The following is a 22,905-nucleotide window of genomic DNA, read 5'->3' as shown; positions in this document are numbered from 1 at the left end:
GACACAGCGACCCCATTGGAACTCAAATGAGACATTCTTAGCTATTTTTAGCACTTCCGTTTCTGACGCCAGACCACTGATCTATAATATATAGATCAGTGCGCCAGACTCAAACTAAGCTTGATGACGTCAGCAACCTGTCTGACAGATGTAAATCTTCTAGTAGCTGTGCCTGAAAACTGCCACCGTTAATCTTGCAGAGACGGCGAGCTTGAGCGGGGAGTTCTTTGTCGTGAGTGAGCAGGAGTAAGTATTCTGATTAATTATTTTGTATAGTATTTTAAAATGTAACGCCAGTACGCCGTACTAAGTTAATTGCCTGCGAGCTTCTCCTCCTGTCTTTACGGTAATTTCTCTGTGCGACAGAGAGTCGAGTGGTTATGACGCAATTGTTAGCCTATTTTTTACAAAAACTGTTTCTATGGGACCATAATGTAACTTAGAAGGTAATGGAGCCCTTTATACATTGTCGTGTATCTTTAGAAATAAATAATGGACAAATGGAGTCTTTAAACGCCTCAGATGTAAAGTTATTCGAGGTCAAAGTGACGCAAAAATGAATGGGAGTCAATGGGATGCTAACGCAAGTGAAGTTCTGCTACAAGATGCCTTGCTCAAGGGCATCTAAGTCGTGGTATTGCCGGCCCAAGACTCGAATCCACAACCCTAAGGTTAGGTGTCAAACTCTCTAGCCACGACTACCCCGTTAATACCACCTTTGAGCAGCAATAGTCTGTGTAAAAAATTTAAAAAAAATTGACAGAGAAAATTTGAATAATACCTTCACATTTATGTATTTTGTAGGCATTTTTATCCAAAGCAATGTACATTCAAGTTATACATTTCGTCATTACCTGCATTGCCTGGAAACAGAACCCACCAATCTGTACTATTTGGGCTAGGGATGCACCGAAATGAAAATTCTTGGCCGAAACCGAAAACCGAAAAAGAGAAAACCAAGGCCGAAAACCGAAACCGAAATAAATTATGCCAATTATTAGTACCATTGCATTTATTGCTATGACCGTGTACTAACTTTACTAAAATTAAGACATTGCAATTGCATAAATTAATATTAAAGTTTCAAAGATAATTACAATTACATAACTTATAAAAAAAAACATAAAAATACATAATTACAAATGATGTAAATATTTATTAAGCACATTGCAACAATGCACAGTAGAAAATAAAATTCAAACTAAAAATTTATCCCACTCATGTGTATATTTAATAATAATGTACAGGCCTACTGGCTGCAGAAAGGTTTTAAAATGAACAGTTCTCTCATAAAAACAAAGTGCATTTAGGTGAAGTGCATTTGAAATTTTGCTATGTAGGACTAGAAAGTGCATTACTTCCCCAGTTGGCAAGGCTGTTATCACTTCTGGGCATGGGGACTTCAGACAGATAACCATCTAGCTGTTGAGCAGTTGAGCTTGTCATCTGCCTGACAATTGAGAAATATTTGAGAGAGTGTATTTAAATAGGGCCAGGGCATAAATAAACACTTTTATCAAATTAAAGCAGAAATCTAGCAGAAAATCTAGCATAAATATGGCTACAATCTGATATTATGTATGTATATATGTTTGTGTGTGTGTGTATAAGAACAAAATAGCCAACGTATTATTATTATTTGAGGCACTTTCTTGCAGAATTCCACTGAACATATCAGACAACGGTGGTGCATGCCACTCATCTGGTGCAGAGACCAGTCTTTTTTTCTGCGCTCTGATCTGTCTCCTGCGCTTGGCGCTTCTCCGTCTCCACACGGGTTCTCCGCATCTAGCGCGGCCTGGATCATTTCTCGTGCGCGCTGCCTTATTTCCGCATCCAAGTAATGGTCTTTATAACGCGGATCAAGCACATTCGCGATGAAGTGCAGAGGATCCGAAAAGATCTCAGTGAGACGTGTGCTAACAGTCTCTATAAGACTGTACTTTTCTTTGTTTTTACTTCGTGGTCCGTCTTAATCTCTTTGTTAGGAGACGCTTTAGTGCTGCGAATAAAGGAATAAGAAGAGAATGTTCTCACTGGTGTTAAGTGAATGTCGCGTGGAGCTCGTGGTCTTCGCTATGCAGGTGCACGTGCAGGTCGCGGTTTCTGTTTGCGTCATCACAACATTTCGGCCGTGTTGTTTCGGTGATAAAAGTCTATCGGCCGAAAACCGAAAAGGCCATTTTCGGCCGTAAATTTTCGGTGGCCGAAATTTCGGTGCATCCCTAATTTGGGCTATAGGAATTTGATAAGCAGACACATTATCGGTCTTGTAAACTGGTTTTCAGGTTAAGAGACATTCATAAGAGTTAAAAAAAAAAAAAAAAAAAACACTGTACAACAAACTTTTATTATTGCCAACACAGCTTATTTCAATATTTTCTTGTAGACTTTGACTCTGGAGTGAAAGTAAATAAAATCTCAGCAAACATGACACTCATTAAAGATGCATTTGCCTGTTTCCCTTAAAGGTTTAACATCTAGTGCAGCCTTTGGTCACATAAAAGTTATTTATAAAACAACAAAAAGCAGCACATCATATCATAGGCACTGACATTCTACAAATGTTGCCTATATATATAAAGGTCAGCTTAACGTGAACTAATATCTATACTTCAATATTTATTACGTGTTCAGCAGTTTACTTAAAAAAACATACACCGTATGCATCTAAAATAGGACAACAGCTTTACAAATGAGGTTATCAAAATCCACAATCAAATAAACTCATTTTCCAACAGAAATATAAAGATGTTTTTTAAAAATAGAAGAAACAATGGTTTTCTTTAAAATGGGCATTTCTGTTTGAGCTCCCATTGCTTTTTCATAAATTGCAGAGGGAAGTTAGAGTCCTGTTTGGGAGGTGGACCTTCACACCCTTTGGAAAATCTCCCGGCGTTGAACCCTATGTGCAATCTTCATGATTAATATGTTGATATGAAATACTCTCCACTTCGGTCTCTTCAAAGTGCTATTGGATATGAGGCCGTGGTTTCAGGATAAGTTTCCCCGTCTAGTATGCGAGAGGGAGAAATTCAAATGTTTGCACAAGAAAAGTGACTTTGCATTCACAAACCAGTGAAACTGAGAGATCACAAAGGGCAATTCAGTGGACACGAGTACTCACATCATCACAGGACATGTTATATTCCGCTAGTACTGTCCGGCAGCGTGCCGCAATACTGCAAGAGGTTAAGGAGAGATTTGGCAGTCCCTGATCATTTGCAGTTTTGCAATTGTCAATAGTCAACAGATAGGCTGAATACAATGAAGACAGTACACATTTCCTGTATTAAAAAGGATACATAGATGGTGCAACAACTCGTTTGTGTATTCCAGCAAAGAAAAGGCCAATCAGAGTCACACAGCTGATTGTGAAAAATGGATGATTCCATAAAGATGAAAAGAAAGAAACCTGTGGAAAGAGAGAACATGACATACAAACAACTATAATGTCAAAGAGGCAGAATGAAGAACGTTTATCTGACATCTCTTAACTGTACATACTTTCTGAGTGTCTGGATCTATCAGCCAGTTCCAGGCACCTGTGGCTGTGCACACAGACACCACAATCAGAATCACTGCAAAAAGAAGGCAGAATTCATGAATTAAAACAAGTCAATGTAAGGCCTTGTTGATCAATACACTGGACAGCATAGTTCAAGCTCAGACCAAACACCTAGTCCAGGATTTAAACCGCTTGAAACAGATTTCATAAAGATCTGACCAGACAAGCTGATCTGACTTACTGCGCCAACGACCTGTAGCTGGCTGCAAACAAGACACATACTCTGTCAGTCTCCTCTCAAAAGCCTTCAGGTCTATGGAGGAGCAAAACAACTACATCAGAACAGGACTAACACTGAGGTAAGCAGCATCTGTTTTATCATTTTAATTTTAATTTACAAAGAACACAAAGAACCCATTACAGGACAAATTCAGTCAGCTTTGTATCATTAAAATGTCGGTAGTACATATGAATGAACAATGTGTATTTTTCCCCCATATGACCTGAAACCAGATCTCTCAATTTATTTACAGCTAAAGTGATTTTCTGACAGCTGCTGGGCTTTTATTAAAACTACAGATGGTACTTCCGCGTTTTTGTTTTCGCGAGCATGGACAGTTGGATCGAACCCAGAGGATTGTGGATGTTAGAGTTTTCCTACATTACTAGCAAAAGTGAACGCCACAAACCCTTTACTCCATTTTTGGTCAAGTAAACCTCTTTCAAAAACATTTCGCCTTTCTACTGTACAGACAGTGCTGTTGTGTTTAGTTAAAAATACTACTTGGCAAATACACCGATTTGAGTTTATAGGCTCAGAAACATCAGCTGTACCAGGCACATCAATGCGAGGCACCTTTATCAGATTTTTTTGGAAAATGTGCATGTGTTATACGTCAGTGTCAGATATGATGGCATTATGATTGGCCAACACCATGTTTAAAAGCCAAAACCAAGCCTGCGTCCCAATGTGCATACTATCCATCCTAAATTCTATGTGATATTAGTAATTGTCAATATTTAGGGCAGACAAGGTGTATATTTTGCAAAATGGGACTTAGGGCGAGTTTTACAATGACAGAAAAGCAAAACTCCTTGTTGAGACACCAGTCTTGCGAGATTTCGTTTTACATACTTACGTTCATAATGTTGCTGCAGTGCATGTCAGCACAATAAATCACACTTTTATCAGCTGAAGTGAAGGGTCTTAGATTCTTAGCTTAGATGCTAGCGTGTCAACATATTATACATCTAACTTGCCACTACAAACACATGGACGCTGCGCTAATATTTGGATATGACACTTGGAGATGGGAACACCGAACTGATAATCGATCTATTGAAAAATACCTTCGGCTTGTTCTAATGAATTCATTGCTCTTCCTTCCAATGCTGTAGTCGCTGAACGTAGGCCTGCAAAAACACGCAACTGCCGTCAGCGTGCGTCAGCCAATCGTGGAAGCTCTCTTCTCATTGGCTCGTAGAGAAGAAAGCGTCATCTTAAAGAAATATGTCCATTTATCTTGTATGTTTGTTTAAGATGCTTCGATATGTAGTTGTTTACTATTCTTTCAGGTAAGTATATTCATTAATCAGATAATTCATTTATTTAAATTAATTCTATTAATAAATTCCAAAGCTGTCAAGACATTTCTTGACTACATTTCTTGTTACAGTTTTTACAAGGAGTTGGAATTACAACAAATCTGATTATATATAAAAATGTAATGAAAATTAACTTACTTTTTCAAGCTGAAGTAGGTAGATTTTTTTTCTTTACATTGCATGTCTTCTGTGTTGAAAGGAATTTAGTACCAAAACAAAATTACATCTTTTTCATTTCAATGTCTGCAAGCCTAAGATTTGTATTTTCTTATTAACTAAAATATTTTTGTAATGTGCTGATGAGGTTTTCCCCATAATTATTCCTCTTGTATTATTCTTAAAAAAATATATTTCTCTATTATAGTCATGTGCTTTGTGATATCAAAATGGGAATGGATCTGACATCATATTATTCATTTTTTTGTTAGGTTGTAGACTGACAAAATTTCACACAAATGTTAGATTCTGTTTTTATCCATCTCTTTTTTAAGTCCTCTTTCCATCAATAAATATCAAATTTGATCTGATATTCAAACATTTTTGATCATTTATTACCAGCCCAGGAGTGAGGCAGAAAGTAGCTGAAAGTATGAGACAAAGTAGTTAAAGGGAATAGTGATCACAGTTTGCTGAATGATGTTAAATGCCTCCTTCTCAATGTAGTCTGACTTCAAGTACAATTACAAATTTCATAGAGTATTTTTATGTCAAGCCAATACAATGAAAAATTATTTCTCCACATTCTCCTATGACAATTGCAACCTTAAAATGCAGACATTGTTTCACAGCCTAAATAACAAAAAAAAATATATAAAAAAAATTATATATATAGAGAGCATTAACAAGAAAATAAAAGACAAAGAAGCAAAGCCTTCAGAGAGTACAATTTTTATCTCAATATTCAAGCAAATCACACTGATTACAAAAATTATTAGATGAGCTGAGTACTAGATGCAATAATCAGCTTTGTTGTTTTTGGGTGTGAATTTATTAACTAACACCAGGTTAAACTTGTCCCTTAGTAAAGCCTCTATCTCACAGCCTGGGATTTCTTTCATGTCCACCAAGTCTGAGTCCTCTTTAAATGTGACCTCGCTGTATGTCCAACCAATCAGAGCTCTGAAGCCTGTGGGTGTCTGAAGGGAGCAAATGGATTTGAGCATGAACAGAGAGTCTGGACTAGTCTGCAGGTAATCTGACATCTCTCGGAAATGATCTGCATCACGGGGTGTTAATGTGAAGGAGTATAATGTTTTGGTGAGCCGTTTATCAATGAGGCTGGAATTAGCCAAGGTCTTATCTTGGACCAATTGCTTCCTAATGGTCTTCTCCAAAACCCACTGCAGCCCATTATTTATGAGGCGGAATACACCTGAAGGCTGCGGCTGGTCTTTACCTGAGATCAACTCTAAGGGATGCCAGATTTGGGACGACACTCCAAAGCTTACATCTGCAATGTACTGCTTCCCATCGATCTCCACCAGATTGACGAGATGACAGTCCATGGAGAGGAACACCTGTTCAAGTGAGTTGAACACTTTGGAGCCTAGCATGGTGGATTTGTATCCCATCTCCTTCAGGACCCATGAGAACAAGAGGTTGTTTTCACAACACCAGCCTCCCCGATTGCTCTTGACTATTTTATCATAGATGATTTGCAGATCCATAGTGTTCTTCTCGCCAGAATGGATGCTGAGGTTCTCAAATGGAATATTCATAACATGCAGCTTGTGGATGGTGAACAAATTGTCCAGGTCGGCTTTGTCATATTGGCCAGTAAACCCAATCCTGTTCAAGTATTCTTTCAGGTCCATCATATCCCTACAAGCAACAATGTACAAAGTTTTATTTAATTTTAAATGGATATACAGTATATGAAAATATAATTACAGGACTTACAAGCATGTTGAAGTATGTTAAATAGTGTGGCTCAAGGTCCAGGAAATACATTACATAACTACTTTTTTAAATACTCATAATCAGACTACAGTTACTTTTTTATGGATTACATGATTACATATTATTAACACAATAGTATTAAATTGTTCACAATTCACCTAAATTTCCTTAAAAAAAAATAAAAAAAACATTTATATTTTTTCCTAATAAACCTGCCGCTTATATACATTTGTGATTAGAGAAAGGGGGAGGGGTGTCAGAATCGTGTTCAGAAGAAATCAGCAACAAGACAATGGAAAATGGAGGGGAATGCAGCCTTTAATCACTGGGTGTTGTTCAGACATCATTTCATTTTTAAAGAAAGACACGAGAAAAATGTCACTGTTCAGTGAAAGCTCTGCCTACCACAGATTAATTTGCTGTCCATGGAAGTCTTTGAGCTAGCAAACTTATTGCTGGGAATTTTATGTTCTTCAATATATTTTTTGTAATGTTGATTTTTCTTCATTGTTACTACCTTATGCACTTCAAGGCCCGTCCACACGGGCCTACACGTTTCGCTGTATATGCATAAATTTGTATTATATAGGTGTTTTGTCCACACGGATCCGGCGTTTTGGGAGAGTGTAGCCAATATTTTTTGAAACCTGGTCCCAGAGTGGATAAATTTGAAAACAGCGAATCCGTATATTTTCTGAAATGATGACGTCATCAGCCCACGTCTTGCCCGTAGTCAGACACTGCTACGTCACGTAACAGCAGACATGGGGACTTGTGACTTGGTGACTTGGACTCGAGTCGACTCGAGTCGCTATTTTTAGGACTTGAGACTTGACTCGGACTTGGAAGTTAAAGACTCGGGACTTGACTTGACTTGAGACACGATGACTTGAATGACTTGAGTGTTAATCACATCATGTTTTCAGTTTGAATATAAAATATATAAATTATTTTTTTAAATAAAGTTGATTACTCAGCTGGAGCGCAGGCTGAGAATAGCGTCGTGACTGGATCAGAACACTATCATCAGTCATGCCCTCTCTACCTTACACACACCACGCCCACTTAAATCAGATATCACATCACATCAACATGTCAGCCTGAGAGGTACCGAGGGTCAACGCTTTTGTCTTCAATAGTTCGCGCCTAAAAACGCGTGGAAAACGCTAGTCGCGCCGCTTTCTCCTTCTTTCCAAAGCGCTCGGGCAGAAGTGCTCCTGGGGCGTCTGTCGTTGCTAAGCATCCATGACACGCTCTCTCTCAATGAAGACGCGGAAATTTCAGCAAAGTATAAATGGATTTGCAGCACTAAAAATCGCTCGCAGTAGCTCTGCTACTAAATTCGTTTCAAAATGGCAATCCATATACAGCTATGAACAGCTGTTCCTTCATCTAAGCTGAGCTTTCAACGTTGATACGGGAAAGGATGAAGCTGATTGGTTAGTTATTGTTACATGACCTGCGGTGCGCTTGCGGCATTCTGAAAAGTTTAGATGTTTTTAACTCGATGCGGTGCGACGCGCGCGCGTTGCTTTATGAGCGCGCATACCGCGCGCCTACATTGGAAATAACGAACTTGCGCGCGCAAAAGACGTGATGTGAACGGCCCCTAATGATCCGCTAGCAGCAGGCCGTCAAAAAAACGCATTCCAGGGGCGGCGCTAGGGCTGGGCTAAGGGGGCATAAGCCCCGAATATTTTGTTACCTTGTCTTTCTCATAGAGCAAAACAATTAATCAGAAAAACAAATGTAGCTGCCGCGATTACCCAATCATGAGAAGTGCATATATATATATATACATTACAGAATATAAATATGACGTATTTTAAGTTGTTTCATACTTTTTTGTTATGTACAGTACAGACCAAAAGTTTGGACACACCTTCTCATTCAAAGAGTTTTCTTTATTTTCATGACTATGAAAATTGTAGAGTCACACTGAAGGCATCCATCAAGGGCTATTTGAGCAAGAAGGAGAGTGATGGGGTGCTGCACCAGATGACCTGACCTCCACAGTCACCGGACCTGAACCCAATCCAGATGGTTTAGGGGTGAGCTGGACCACAGACAGAAGGCAAAAGGGCCAACAAGTGCTAAGCATCTCTCGGGGAACTCCTTCAAGACTGTTGGAAGACCATTTCAGGTGACTACCTCTTGAAGCTCATCTAGAGAATGCCAAGAGTGTGCAAAGCAGTAATCAAAGCAAAAGGTGGCTACTTTGAAGAACCTACAATATGACATATTTTTGGTTGTTTCACGCTTTTTTGTTATGTATATAATTCCATATATAATTCCACATGTGTTAATTCATAGTTTTGATGCCTTCAGTGTGAATCTACAATTTTCATAGTCATGAAAATAAAGAAAACTCTTTGAATGAGAAGGTGTGTCCAAACTTTTGGTCTGTACTGTACATAACAAAAAAGTATGAAACAACTGAAAATACGTCATATTTATATTCTATACTCTGAGAGAGAGAGAGTGTGTGTGTGTGTGTGTGTGTGAGAGAGAGAGAGAGAGAGGAGAAATGTAACGGTTTAATGTTGTATGTAAACTGTGTTTGAGAGAGAGAGAGAGAGAGAGAGAGAGAGAGAGAGAGAGGTGTTCAGAGAGGAGTCTGTTGGATGTTTAGCTGTTATTTGTTTTATGGACTCAATGTTGAAAATGTAAAACATTTCAAACACTGTTGGCAGAAGTGAAAAATAAATAATTTTAGGAAGTTACAATTTTGTTTGATTCCATGATGTATTTTACTGAACATGAGTATTTACAATGCAAATCCAAATTATTTTAATTTACTGACAGTTACTTATATCTTGTCTTTTAACTTTATTAAGATCAGATTCTGCAGGTAAAATAACAATATTAAGGTGACTTGACTTGGACTTGACTTGACATAGCTTGTGACTTGACTTGACTTGACTTGCCCAAGAAAAAAATACTTGGGACTTACTTTAGACTTGAAGGTTAAGACTTGAGACTTACTTGAGACTTGCACATGTGTGACTTGGTCCCATCTCTGCGTAACAGCACCAAAAACATGAACACACACACTGAACAATTGTCTTTTTATTAACTAACATTAACACAGATTAATAAATTTATTGTTCCATGTTCATTTGTATACCGCGCGAAAGGTATAGGCCCTGTCCCAAATGGCTGGACTATACAGTTCATATAAACTGTAGGTAACAACTGGTAAAATGTACACCTAGGTCATAAACACCGTAATGATACCTACACTTAAATATTTTCTTCTCAGCCATGTCATCAATTGCTCTTGAGCGAAATCTCCTCCCATCCTTTGTCTGATTAGAATTTGGCAAGGATTCATGGGAAGTGTGCCGAGCCTGCATTGCCATCTTTAAAATTATGTTTTGGAACTAGCAAATGCTTTGACAACACTAATATATTCAAACCCGGTTCCAAAAAAGTTGGGACACTGTACAAATTGTGAGTAAAAAGGAATGGAATAATTTACAAATCTCATAAACTTATATTTTATTCACAATAAAATATAGATAACATCAAATGTTGAAAGTGAGTAATTTTGAAATGTCATGCCAAATATTGGTTCATTTTGGATTTCATGAGAGCTACACATTTAAAGAAAGTTGGGACAGGTAGCAATAAGAGGCCGGAAAAGATAAATGTACATATAACGAACAATTTGCAACTTATTAGGTCAATTGGCAACATGATTGGGTATAAAAAGAGCCTCTCAGAGTGGCAGTGCCTCTCAGAAGTCAAGATGGACAAAGGATCACCAATTCCCCCAATGCTGCGGCGAAAAATAGTGGAGCAATATCAGAAAGGAGTTTCTCAGAGAAAAATTGCAAAGAGTTTGAAGTTATCATCATCTACAGTGCATAATATCATTCAAAGATTCAGAGAATCTGGAACAATCTCTGTGCGTAAGGGTCAACCATACTGGATGCCCGTGATCTTTGGGCCCTCATATGGCACTGCATCACATACAGGAATGTAATGGAAATCACAACATGGGCTCAGGAATACTTCAGAAAACATTGTCAGTGATCACAATCCACCGAGCCATTCACCGCTGCCGGCTAAATCTCTATAGGTCAAAAAAGAAGCCATATCTAAACATGATTCAGAAGCGCAGGCATTTTCTGTGGGCCAAGGCTCATTTAAAATGGACTGTGGCAAAGTGGAAAACTGTTCTGTAGTCAGATAAAAAAAAAAAAAATTAAACTGGGACGCCATGTTATCAGGACTAAAGAGGACAAGGACAACCCAAGTTGTTATCAGTGCTCAGTTTAGAAGCCTGCAACTCTGATGGTTATGGGGTTGCATGAGTGCGTGTGGCATGGGCAGCTTACACATCTTGAAAGGCACCATCAATGCTGAAAGGTATATCCAAGTTTAAGAACAACATATGATCCCATTCAGACGTCGTCTCTTTCAGGGGAGACCTTGCATTTCCCAACATGACAATGCCAGACCACACACTGCATCAATTACAACATCATGGCTTCATAGAAGAAGGATCTGGGTACTGAAACATTTGGTGCATCATAAAGAGGAAGATACAACAAAGAAGACTTATGAGAGTTGAGCAATTAGAAGCCTGTATTAGACAAGAATGGGACAACATTCCTAATCCTAAACTTGAGCAACTTGTCTCCTTAATCCTCAGACATTTGTATAAAAAGAAGAGGGGATGCCAAACATTGGTAAACATGGCCTTGTCCCAACTTTTTTGAGATGTGTTGATGCCATGAAATTTTAAATAAACTTATTTTTCCCTTAAAATGAGACATTTTCTCAGTTTAAACATTTGATATGTCATTTATGTTACATTCTGAATAAAATATTGAAATTTGAAACTTCTACATCATTGCATTCTGTTTTTATTCACAATTTGTAGTGTCCCAACTCTTTTGGAATCGGGTTTGTATATTTGCCATGTAGGTAATTTAGTTTTAAGCTCTGTTTTGAGACATAGCAGGGTGAATTCAACTTAACTGGCAAAAGTGTCCCAAATATACAACAGTCAATAAAAAATTCTTTAGAGTTTAAAAAATCCTACCGTTAGGATGAATCCTGTGAGAGCCGAAGGAAGCACAATAGTCAGAAAGAATGTCTGCAAAGTGAGTGGACTGAATAACACACCCTTGAACCCCAGAGTAATAAATTAACTATAAATGATAAACAAAGGGCAAAATCCACAAAGGCTGAACATTTCTCTATGACTCAACACACAGCATTCGTTACTACTGCTTTTCAGAGTTTTGCTTCACAGAAGAGCCTTACTGGTGCTGAACATTGAAACCAGTGCTTATCTGTTTGTTTCATTTGCAGACCATAACAGAACATGCTTCCTGTGTTGTGACTGTTGCTCAAATGAGTTTGGCAGATACAGTATGACCTAATCTTTTGTGTGGGCTAATGTCTGTAGTAGAACTGGCTGAGAATATTGTTTCTTAGATTTCCTGCCTTGCTCTTCCTCAGGGCCGTAGCTGGGGTCAGCTGGGCCCTGGTGAAGGTTGTACCAGTGGGCCATGTTTGAAATTGTTTAATTTGTATGTTTGTTTATTTTTATTTATTTGTGCTATTTACACAATGTTTAAGTTTTTCAAGTTTGTAGGTGTCAAGGTACAGTAACCGAATAATTAAATGTAGAATAGCACTGGATAGTCTTCAATGTAAAAATGAAATATACAATGCATCATTTCGATGCATCGATTAATCTAACGTTAAATTTTTTCAGACCGATTCGATTTGGATTATCTCCCTATTAATTGACTACTAACAATTTATACATGTTGATTTAAATATCTGAATGAAAAAAAAACATGAATTCCTTAACATTGCAATATATGTTTATTGCTCGTAAAATTACAAAATAAAAGACTGACTAAGAATGCATTACTTTGCACTTGTATAGAGATAGCATTCAATAAAACATTGAAGCCTTGAAAACACATAGCTTACTGAAACAAGCTTAATGAAAAAAGTTCTTCTTTCAGATGAAAATAACAACAACTTGATGTCTAGCATTCAATAAAAAAGGTCACCCAAAATACTTGTTTAGAGCAATTGAAAGAATACAGTAACCAATGTAAACTTGAGGGCTTTAAGCTAATACAGAGAGTGCTTTTCCAAAAAAAAAAAAAAACAGTGGGAGCCAGCAGCCTGTCATAGAGAAAAAAAAATCTCAGAATGCTCCACGTGTGTAATGAACCAGAACTTGACATGGGATCCATAATGCAGGCTTTATTGCAAAGACTCGTAGTCATACAGGCAATGGTCAGAACCAGCAATATCAACAACGTGGGAAGAACAGAGAATCAAAATCCAGTAACAAGCAAGGGGTCGGTAGGTAGGCAGCAAAGGTAAGTAAAGGATATCGTCTTGATGAGTGGCACCTGTGCAGGTGATCAGAGTCCAAGAACGGGGTTTATGGGAAATGTAGTGCTGTCAGTATAAGTGAATGAATGGATGCGTGTGTGTAAATTTTCAGGTGAGGGAATCACGGGGTTCGTCTGGCTGGTAATTGTGACCTGGGCGCCTTCTCCGGTCCGCTTGCTCCTTCTGCTTCCTAACAGTGTGTTGCAGGTGAACATGGACCCGATTCCAAACCTCCTCACTGCATGCTGTCCAATCGTTTTCAGCCGGTACTTCCGTTGGATCCCCTGACCAGGGGAACATTGGTGGTTGGAACCCCAGTACACATTTAAAGGGAGTCAGACCAGTAGATGGTTTAATAAGGGAGTTCTGTGCGTATTCTGCCCATAGTAAGTATCGAGCCCAATCGTCCTGATTCTGGTTGCAATAGGCTCTGAGGAAGCGGTTCAGCTCTTGGTTGAGTCTCTCTATCTGTCCGTTAGCTTGGGGATGATACCCAGAGGTGAGGCTGAAATTGACATTCAGGGAGACATTAATTGAGAGGTGAATTGAGGTCCTCGATCTGACACAATGTCCTCGGGTAGGCCATACAATCGGAAGACCCAGTTGCATAGATGTTTTGCCATTTGGAGAGCGGTAGGTAGTTTGGGTAATGGAATAAATCTACAAGCCTTGGAGAATCGGTCTATGATGGTGAGTATGGTGGTATAACCCTGTGAACTGGGAAGATCCGTAATGAAGTCAATGGCAATGTGAGACCAGGGTCGTTGTGGAATGGGTAGTGGTTGCAGGAGACCGGCGGGAGCTTGTTTGGATGCCTTGCTAAAACTATAGTTATTGCATTGCTGTATGTAATTAGTTGTTTCCTTGTGCAGTGATTCCCACCAGAAGCGGTTCTCCAGTTGGTTGATGGTGGCAGTGATACCTGGGTCACCGGATGATGGATGGCAGTGAACTTGACTGATGACCTGGTCAACGAAGATGTTCAGGGACGAAGATTCTGTCGGCTGGACAGGCCACTGGGTTCTCGTTCTGCTCCCTGTGTTGTTGGAGCAGGGTCATGATATCCCATTGAATGGGAGCAACCACCACATGAAACGGTAGGATGGGTTCTGTATCAGGTGGAATGTTCTCCTCCTCTAACTGACGTGAAAGAGCATCCGCCTTGGTGTTCTTGGAGCCAGGTCGGTAAGTTACCGAGAAGTCAAATCTGTTGAAGAACAGAGACCATCTCGCTTGACGGGGATTAAGGCATTTGGCGGTGCGTAAGTACTCCAGGTTCTTGTGATCTGTTAGTACGGTAAACGGATGAGTGGCTCCCTCTAGCCAGTGCTTCCACTCCTCGAAGGCTGCCTTTATGGCAAGGAGTTCCCGATCCCCGACACTGTAGTTGCATTCTGCCGGGTTGAGTTTCCTGGAATAGAAGGCACAGGGATGGAGTTTAGCAGTAGGATCTGGGCGTTGCGACAGGATATCGCCGATACCTGTGTTAGAGGCGTCTACCTCGACAATGAATGGTAATGAGGGGTCAGGGTGGCAGAGTACGGGCGCGTTACTGAATCGTTGCTTCAGGGTTTGGAATGGTTTGTTGGTGGATTCTGACCATTGTAATCAGTGAGTTCCTTTTTTTGATCAGTGAGGTAAGTGGAGTGACAACAGTACTGAAGTTCCTAATGAATCTCCTATAGAAGTTAGCGAATCCCAAAAATCGTTGCAATTCCTTGAGGGTTGTGGGTTCAGGCCAGTTAAGCACGGCGTTGACCTTCTTCTCGTCCATGGCTACCCCTCCGGGACTGATTATGTATCCTAGGAATGAGGTGGAGGTTGTATGGAACTCGCACTTCTCAGCCTTAGCGTATAACTGGTATTGGATGAGGCGTTGGAGAACTGCTCAGACGTGTTGTATATGTTCAGGAAGGGTGTTAGAGTAGATCAGGATATCATCGATGTATACGATCACAGATATGTTCAGCATGTCTCTGAAAACCTCGTTAATAAATGATTGAAACACAGATGGACTATTGGCCAGTCCGAACGGCATAGCAAGATACTCATAGTGTCCAGTGGTAATTGAGAAGGCGGTCTTCCATTCATCTCCCTCTCTAACGCGAATGAGATTGTAAGCGCACCTCAGGTCCAGTTTGGTGTAGTATTGGGCGGTACGAAGTTGTTCGAGGGCTGAAGGAACCAATGGAAGTGGGTATCTGAATTTTACCGTCATCTCGTTTAGTCTGCGATAATCGATGCAGGGGCATTGACCACCATCCTTCTTTTTCACGAGGAAGAACCCGGATGAAGCAGGGGATGTGGATGGTATGATGAACCCTCTTTTGGAGCTCCTCTTTGATATAATCCTTCATAGCGTCGGACTCAGGTTGAGACATTGTGAAGATGCGACCCTTTGGAGGAGAATGCCTTGGCAGAAGATCGATGGCACAGTCATACTTGCGGTGAGGAGGTAAGGTGTTGGCTTGTTTCTTATTGAAGGCCTCCAGGAGGTCAGCATATTCCTCTGGCAGATCGGGAATGGACTCTTGAACTGAGGTAAGTGGCACGGAACAGACAGGAATAGGTTTGACCAGGGAAAGACAGTTCTGTTGACAGTTATTGCTCCACCTCACCACTTGACCCTCTCTCCAGGAAATCTGGGGGTTATGCAGACGTAGCCAGGGTAATCCAAGAATCACGGGTGTGTGAGATGTGGGGAGAATGTAGAATTGGATCCTCTCCTTGTGAAGTAAGCCAGCCGCCATTACAACCCTGCGGGTGAGGTGAGTAATGGATCCAGAACCCAGTGGTTGACCATCTATTGTCTCCACTGAGAGAGAGGTAGAGCATGGAATAAGTTGAACGTTATACCTCTTAGCGAATTCTTCAGAAATGAAATTGCCAGCAACCCCGGAATCGAGTAAGGCAGAGGTGATAACTTGTCTGTCGTTTATCCAAAACTCAACGGGAATGCTTACACTCTGGGTATCACACATGGAAGTGAGAGGAGTACTCACCGAGCGTTGGGAGAAGGTAGATGTATGAGTGGGACAGTTGTTGCGTTGATGGCCAGGTAATCCACAATACATGCATAACCTATTGGAAATACGTCGATCTCTTTCCTCCGTAGATAGGTGATACGTGTTGACCTGCATGGGTTCAGTAGATTCCTGAGAGGGCAAGAAGGCTGGGTGCTCAGTGCGACGGGAGTTGGATCGCCGGGCACGTTGCAGATTATCAATGGAAATGGTCAGCTCGATGAAGCTGTTGAGATCTCTGCCCTCGTCTCTGCATGCGAGTTCCGTTTGTAGATCATAATTCAGTCCCTTGCGGAAGAGTACTTTTAATGTGTCGCTCACCCAGTTAGTTTGTGCCGCCAGAGTGCGAAATCGTAGAGCATAATCCGCCGCCGTCATTCTGCCTTGTGACAACTCCAACAAGCGATCTCCAGCTCCTTTTCCCTCCTTAGGATGACCGAATACTGCCCGGAACTGTTGTAGGAAATCCTGAAAGGAGGTAAATGCAGATCCATCGGAACCCCACACGGCCATAATCCATTCTAGAAATCACTTACACTTGCTGGCGTCACCGTTGTATTTATCCGGGAATGCGAGACGGGGATTAGCCTGGGTAGGCGTCCCTGCCGCATGGGCAATGGTGGATGCCACCGGTGTTGGTGTGGCCGTGGGAGTCATATGGAGATTCTGAACGGCCTTGACGAGTTCCTCCGTGATAGATGTTAGTCGATTCAGCTGGAACTGATTGGCCGCAATCTGACTGGCTTGGGTCGCCATGGTGGTATGAAGACCTTCAAAAGCCGCTGGATCTCGCTGCTGGCCAGCAGAGGGAATCACGGGGTTCGTCTCCGTGACAACGTGAAACTTTTGCGTTCTGCCCTTTTTCTATAGTGTCTAATGATTTTGGTTAATATGCACGAGAGAGAGAGAGAGAGAGAGAGAGAGAGAGAGAGAGAGAGAGAGCAAGAAGCGCTCGTGTTGTTTGAACACTGTGAGTGCGCGCTCACAGCCTGGGCTCTCTCTCGTACGCGCTCTGTCAGGCGCAGCAGTCATTCTATTCTACATCACTCACCGATCAAATAAGGCTTTGAGAGCCGCCAAAAAAAAAGATCAATGCAGAAAAACCCCTGGATTGGTTATATAACGTTGGACAGAATGTTAATCCGGCCATCGCGTATATTCAGCGCACATAAGGTAAACGTTTTGCAAATGTTTTTTAGAGAAATAAAAACAGGTCGACGAATCGATGCGCATATTTTGCATCAACGTATTTTTTGCGTCAAAGTCATCGATGACCTCAACGCGTTGTCCCAGCCCTAAATCAAACCTACATTTATTTAGACTTCAACATTTCTCACATTATTACAGTTTATTTGCTATCGCTTGTAAAATGGTTATAAAATATGACAAGAACTTAGAGTTAAACTGTCAGATAACTTTGATAGGAATGTATTTAATGGATTACAAACAACCAAAACTACAGACAACTGTTAGTATGACAATATTTACACCATCAATACTTTGTTGACCAACTACCAAGCAATGCTTCATTTTGTTCAGACTGTGGTGTGAAAAGGTTGCATTAGAAATTCAGAAAAAAAAAACACATAAGCAATACATGGTGCTTTATAAGGTGCTGAATAATTTTTGGTCCCAATTTTATAGATAGATAGATAGACAGATTATTTTGACATATTTTGTATGTATTTGTCGGCACAAGAGCAAAAATAAGCAAATTCAGTGTTCAAGCGTTTTGAGACGCCTTTCTCTGCGTGAGCCCTTAACACCAGAACACCGGGAGTACTGAATTGGGCTCTTTCACATCTTTTTGTTTGTTCAAACTGCGAATGGTATTTGTTTGTTCAGGTGCAGGAGGGACTTTGAGGAGAACTTCGCAGAAGAGACCTCGGTTCAGTGTCACTGTCCGTGAGATGCGACTCTCTTTCTCTCGTGCGCACTGGACACAGCACGCGAGTAACCAGCTACTCTGTTCAGCTTTTCCGCGCCTTGTGTTTGGATGCTTTAATGTTTAAATCGACAAGCGGTAAGGCTTAAAAACACGTGAAAAAGATAAGCTTTCGTGACTTTCAGCCAGTCGGTTGGGCCCCTATAATCATCACCACCTTTCACACCACTAGCTACGGCCCTGCTCTTCCTCTCTCTCCAGGTTACTGATTTGCATTCATCACAATATATTTTTTTTTTCTACTTTAAATATTTTCATATTGCTGTGAAACATAATGTCATTCAAGCCCATGATAAGTTTTTTTTTTTTTATCACCCCTCATTTCTCTTTTATAGTCATGTGCTTTGTGATATCAACATGAGAAATGGATCTGACATCATATAATTTATTTGTTTGTTAGGTTGTAGACTGACAACATTTCACACATATGTTAGATTCAGTTTTTTTTCCATCTCTTTTTAAGTCCTCTTTCCATCATTAAATATCAAGTTTGATCTGATATGCAAACATTTATTATTACCAACCCAGGAGTGAGGCAGAATATACAAGACAAGAGCTGAAGTAGTTAAAGGGAATAATGATCACAGTTTGCTGAATGATGTTAAATGCCTCCTTCTCAATGTAGTCTGACTTTAAGTACAAGTACAAATTCAAAGAGTATTGTTATATCAAGCAAATACAATGGAATACTATTTCTCCACATTGTCATATTACATTTGCAACCTTAAAATGCAGACATGGTTTCACAGCCTAAATAACAAAAATAAAAATGAATTATTGAATATATATAGAGAGCATTAACAAAATAATAAAAGCCAAAGAAGCAGAGCCTTCAGAGTAAATTTTTTTCTCAATATTCAAGCAAAATACACTGATTACAAAAATTATTAGATGAGCTGAGTACTAGATGCAATAATCAGCTTTGTTGTTTTTGGGTGTGAATTTATTAACTAACACCAGGTTAAACTTGTCCCTTAGTAAAGCCTCTATCTCACAGCCTGGGATTTCTTTCATGTCCACCAAGTCTGAGTCCTCTTTAAATGTGACCTCGCTGTATGTCCAACCAATCAGAGCTCTGAAGCCTGTGGGTGTCTGAAGGGAGCAAATGGATTTGAGCATGAACAGAGAGTCTGGACTAGTCTGCAGGTAATCTGACATCTCTCGGAAATGATCTGCATCACGGGGTGTTAATGTGAAGGAGTATATTGTTTTGGTGAGCCGTTTATCAATAAAGCTGGAATTAGCAAAGGTCTTATCTTGGACCAATTGTTTCCTGATGGTCTTCTCCAAAACCCACTGCAGCCCATTATTTATGAGGCGGAATACACCTGAAGGCTGCGGCTGGTCTTTACCTGAGATCAACTCTAAGGGATGCCAGATTTGGGACGACACTCCAAAGCTTACATCTGCAATGTACTGCTTCCCATCGATTTCCACCAGATTGATGAGATGACAGTCCATGGAGAGGTACTCCTGTTTCAGTGAGTTGAACACTTTGGAGCCTAGCATGGTGGATTTGTATCCCATCTCCTTCAGGACCCATGAGAACAAGAGGTTGTTTTCACAACACCAGCCTCCCCGATTGCTCTTGACTATTTTATCATAGATGATTTGCAGATCCATAGTGTTCTTCTCGCCAGAATGGATGCTGAGGTTCTCAAATGGAATATTCATAACATGCAGCTTGTGGATGGTGAACAAATTGTCCAGGTCGGCTTTGTCATATTGGCCAGTAAACCCAATCCTGTTCAAGTATTCTTTCAGGTCCATCATATCCCTACAAGCAACAATGTACAAAGTTTTAACATAAATGTCTAGTCATTTTAAATGGTTATACAGTATATGAAAATATAATATTAAAGTCTATGGGCAGCTGAGCATTCTCGGTTTCAGCACGTCTATGGAATGCTCCATCAACGGAAATTAGAGACTCTCCAACATTAGATTGTTTTAAGAATTCTTTAAAGACACATATTTTTAGAGCTGTTTACAGTAATTGAATGTGATTATTGATGTTCTATTTTTATACGCTTTGAGTCTAAGAAAAGCACGTTAGAAATAAAATGTATTATTATTATTATTATTATAATTTCAGGACTCACAAGCATGTTAAAGTATGTTAAATAGTGTGGCTTAAGGAAATATATTTTTAATGATATTATCACATAATCTTGCAAATGCTATAATGTATTTAAAGAAGCAAGATAATATTTTAAATCTTCAACTTCATTTCAGAATAATGAAATTCTTTATTTAACTGTACATCTAAATAAACATAAATCTAGATATTTTAAGTATCTAAAATGGATAAAAAATATTATTATAAAAATCTAAATCAAGTCTATGTTTTGCCTTTTTGTATTCAAAATAATGATATGACCATGACAGACGTTTGCCTTCACTTCTGTCGCTAATAAAAATCTGTATTCTCCCTTTGGTCTCTGGGACTGAGAATTGAAAATCCATTTTTCCCAGAAACAAGTTGAAATGTGGACTCATCTGTACACCACATATTTTCTTTTTGACATCGTCTGACATCATCAGCATATTTTCTTTTTCTGGCCAAGAGAACCCGCGCAGTATCACAGCATAGCTTTCTACTAGAGCAATACTCTTGCTTACTGTTAACTGTTTAAAAACTTTTAAATGTGTTTATTTTGCTTCTGTCCCAACTGGAATGTGTTGCAGCCGTCAAAAACTAAATTTGTTCTTAATTACGAAATGTGAAAAAGTGAAAACTTTGGAAATCTTTCTTTTTTAGTTTTGTCAATTTAATAACAGTTAAAGAGAATTAACAAATCACAGATTCTTGATTTTACTGCACTTATAAAACATCCTAACTTGTCTGGAATTGGGGTTGTATGTATATATCATATCATATATATTAGATATGATATATATAAGCTATATTAGAGCTGTCAAACAATTAATTGCATCCAAAAATAAAACTTTTTGTTTACATAAATGTATGTGTACTGTGTTTATTTATAATGTATATATAAATACACACACATACAGTACATATTCAGAAAATATTTAAATGTATATACATTTATATATTTATATTATATTTTATATCATATATAAATATATTTAATATACATAACATCTTTTTCTTAATAATATGTATGCATGTGTTTGAATTTATATCAACAATATACAGTACACAATCAAATATTATGTAAACAAAATTATTTTAGTATTTTGGATGCGATTAATCACAATAAATCTTTTGACAGCACTAATATATATATATTTTGATATAGTACATATTTGCAATACTGGTAATTTAGAATTTTAAAAATCTTACCGTTAAGACGAATCCTGTTACAGTCGAAGGAAGCACAATAGTCAGAAAGAATATTTGCAGAATGAGGGGACTGAATAACACACCCTTGAATCACAGAGTAATAAATGAACTATAAAAGATAAACAAAGGGCAAAATCTACTAATTCTGAATATTTCTGTACGACTCAACACACAGCATTCATTACTTCTGCTTTTCAAAGTGTTGTTTCTCAGAAGAGCCTTACTGGTGATGAACACTGCAACCAATGCTTCTCTATTTATTTAATTTTCAAACCATAACAGAACATGCTTCCTGTCTTGTGACTGTTGCTTAAATGAGTTTAGCAGATACAGTATGACCTAATCTTTTTCTTAGATTTCCTGCCTTGCTTTTTCCTGCCTTGCTTTTCCCTCAGGCTACTGATTGGCATAATGTCCCAATGTTAAATTCATCACAATATAAATAGTTTTTTCCCCCTACTTTTTCATATTGCTGTGAAACAGAATGTCATGCAAACCCATGATAACTAATTTAGAAATTTATATTAAGGCACTTATGAACACCTACAAATTGGGGTAGAAGTACAATAATAATAGGGATGAACTCAGGAGCCTTTTTTTATTGTTTTACAACATTCTCTAGTGGTCAGTGTTTAAGATGTAGATATATTATGTAAACATTGTAAACATTCTTTTTGTATTTTGGATGCTATTAATCACAATAAATCTTTTGACAGCATTAATATATATATATATATATATATATATATATATATATATATATATATATATATATATATATATATATTTATATTTTTTTTTATTTTTTTTTAATACAGTATATTTGCCATGCAGGTAATTTAGTTTCAAGCTCTGTTTTGAGACATAGCAGGGTGAATTCAGCTTAACTTTATTAAAAAAATATTCAGAATTTAATAATGTTTACCGTTAAGATGAATCCTGCACTGAAAAAAGTGCAACTGCCTTGTCTGACTAATCTGACATATTTAATTTTCTGTCTTGTTATTGACCTAAAGTAAATTATTTACTTAATTGGAAGTAAATCTAAGTTTTGTTGGTTTAATTTCAAACTATTTGCTACACATCAAATCGATAATTTTGTGTTCTGTGAAAACCACGTGACCGCTGAGTAATTATACAAATGAGCTTTAATTTACTGTTACTACAGTTGATAAATTTGGTTACATGATGATTTTTACTAAGTTTACTGTGTTTTGTCACATGTACATACACTCACCTA

General features: G+C 38.8%; 3 protein-coding genes across 5 annotated transcripts; all 3 read right to left on the bottom strand.

The window, feature by feature from the left end:
• Nucleotides 1-2,331: 2,331 nt before the first annotated feature.
• On the bottom strand, nucleotides 2,332-5,005 carry cnep1r1 (CTD nuclear envelope phosphatase 1 regulatory subunit 1). Its single transcript, XM_052560296.1, has 6 exons — nucleotides 4,859-5,005; nucleotides 3,750-3,821; nucleotides 3,508-3,581; nucleotides 3,306-3,415; nucleotides 3,128-3,182; nucleotides 2,332-3,013 (listed from the first exon to the last, which is right to left on the bottom strand). Exons 1-6 carry the CDS (start codon nucleotides 4,881-4,883, stop codon nucleotides 2,972-2,974), a joined length of 378 nt encoding a protein of 125 aa, XP_052416256.1. The 5' UTR covers nucleotides 4,884-5,005; the 3' UTR covers nucleotides 2,332-2,971.
• A 980-nt stretch (nucleotides 5,006-5,985) lies between these two features.
• On the bottom strand, nucleotides 5,986-12,224 carry LOC127962690 (arylamine N-acetyltransferase, pineal gland isozyme NAT-10-like). 3 transcript variants are annotated; one of them, XM_052562338.1, is made up of 3 exons: nucleotides 12,066-12,112; nucleotides 11,356-11,531; nucleotides 5,986-6,934 (listed from the first exon to the last, which is right to left on the bottom strand). In XM_052562338.1, exons 2-3 carry the CDS (start codon nucleotides 11,463-11,465, stop codon nucleotides 6,061-6,063), a joined length of 984 nt encoding a protein of 327 aa, XP_052418298.1. In that variant the 5' UTR covers nucleotides 11,466-11,531; nucleotides 12,066-12,112; the 3' UTR covers nucleotides 5,986-6,060. The 3 variants fall into 3 exon arrangements, with proteins under 3 accessions (XP_052418298.1, XP_052418299.1, XP_052418300.1); XM_052562339.1 differs by lacking the exons at nucleotides 11,356-11,531; nucleotides 12,066-12,112 and adding exons at nucleotides 8,895-9,135; nucleotides 9,998-10,020; XM_052562340.1 differs by lacking the exon at nucleotides 11,356-11,531 and having other exon boundaries at nucleotides 12,066-12,224.
• Nucleotides 12,225-17,845: 5,621 nt separating this feature from the next.
• On the bottom strand, nucleotides 17,846-21,909 carry LOC127962693 (arylamine N-acetyltransferase, pineal gland isozyme NAT-10-like). The gene is made up of 2 exons (XM_052562341.1): nucleotides 21,666-21,909; nucleotides 17,846-20,132 (listed from the first exon to the last, which is right to left on the bottom strand). The coding sequence occupies exon 2, from the start codon at nucleotides 20,126-20,128 to the stop codon at nucleotides 19,259-19,261; it is 870 nt and encodes a 289-aa protein (XP_052418301.1). The 5' UTR covers nucleotides 20,129-20,132; nucleotides 21,666-21,909; the 3' UTR covers nucleotides 17,846-19,258.
• Nucleotides 21,910-22,905: the final 996 nt, after the last annotated feature.

The sequence above is a fragment of the Carassius gibelio genome, chromosome B7, assembly GCF_023724105.1.
Source record: "Carassius gibelio isolate Cgi1373 ecotype wild population from Czech Republic chromosome B7, carGib1.2-hapl.c, whole genome shotgun sequence".
Lineage (NCBI taxonomy): Eukaryota > Metazoa > Chordata > Actinopteri > Cypriniformes > Cyprinidae > Carassius > Carassius gibelio.
Note: the sequence above shows the minus strand (reverse complement) of the source record. Positions and strands in the feature narration are given on the sequence as shown.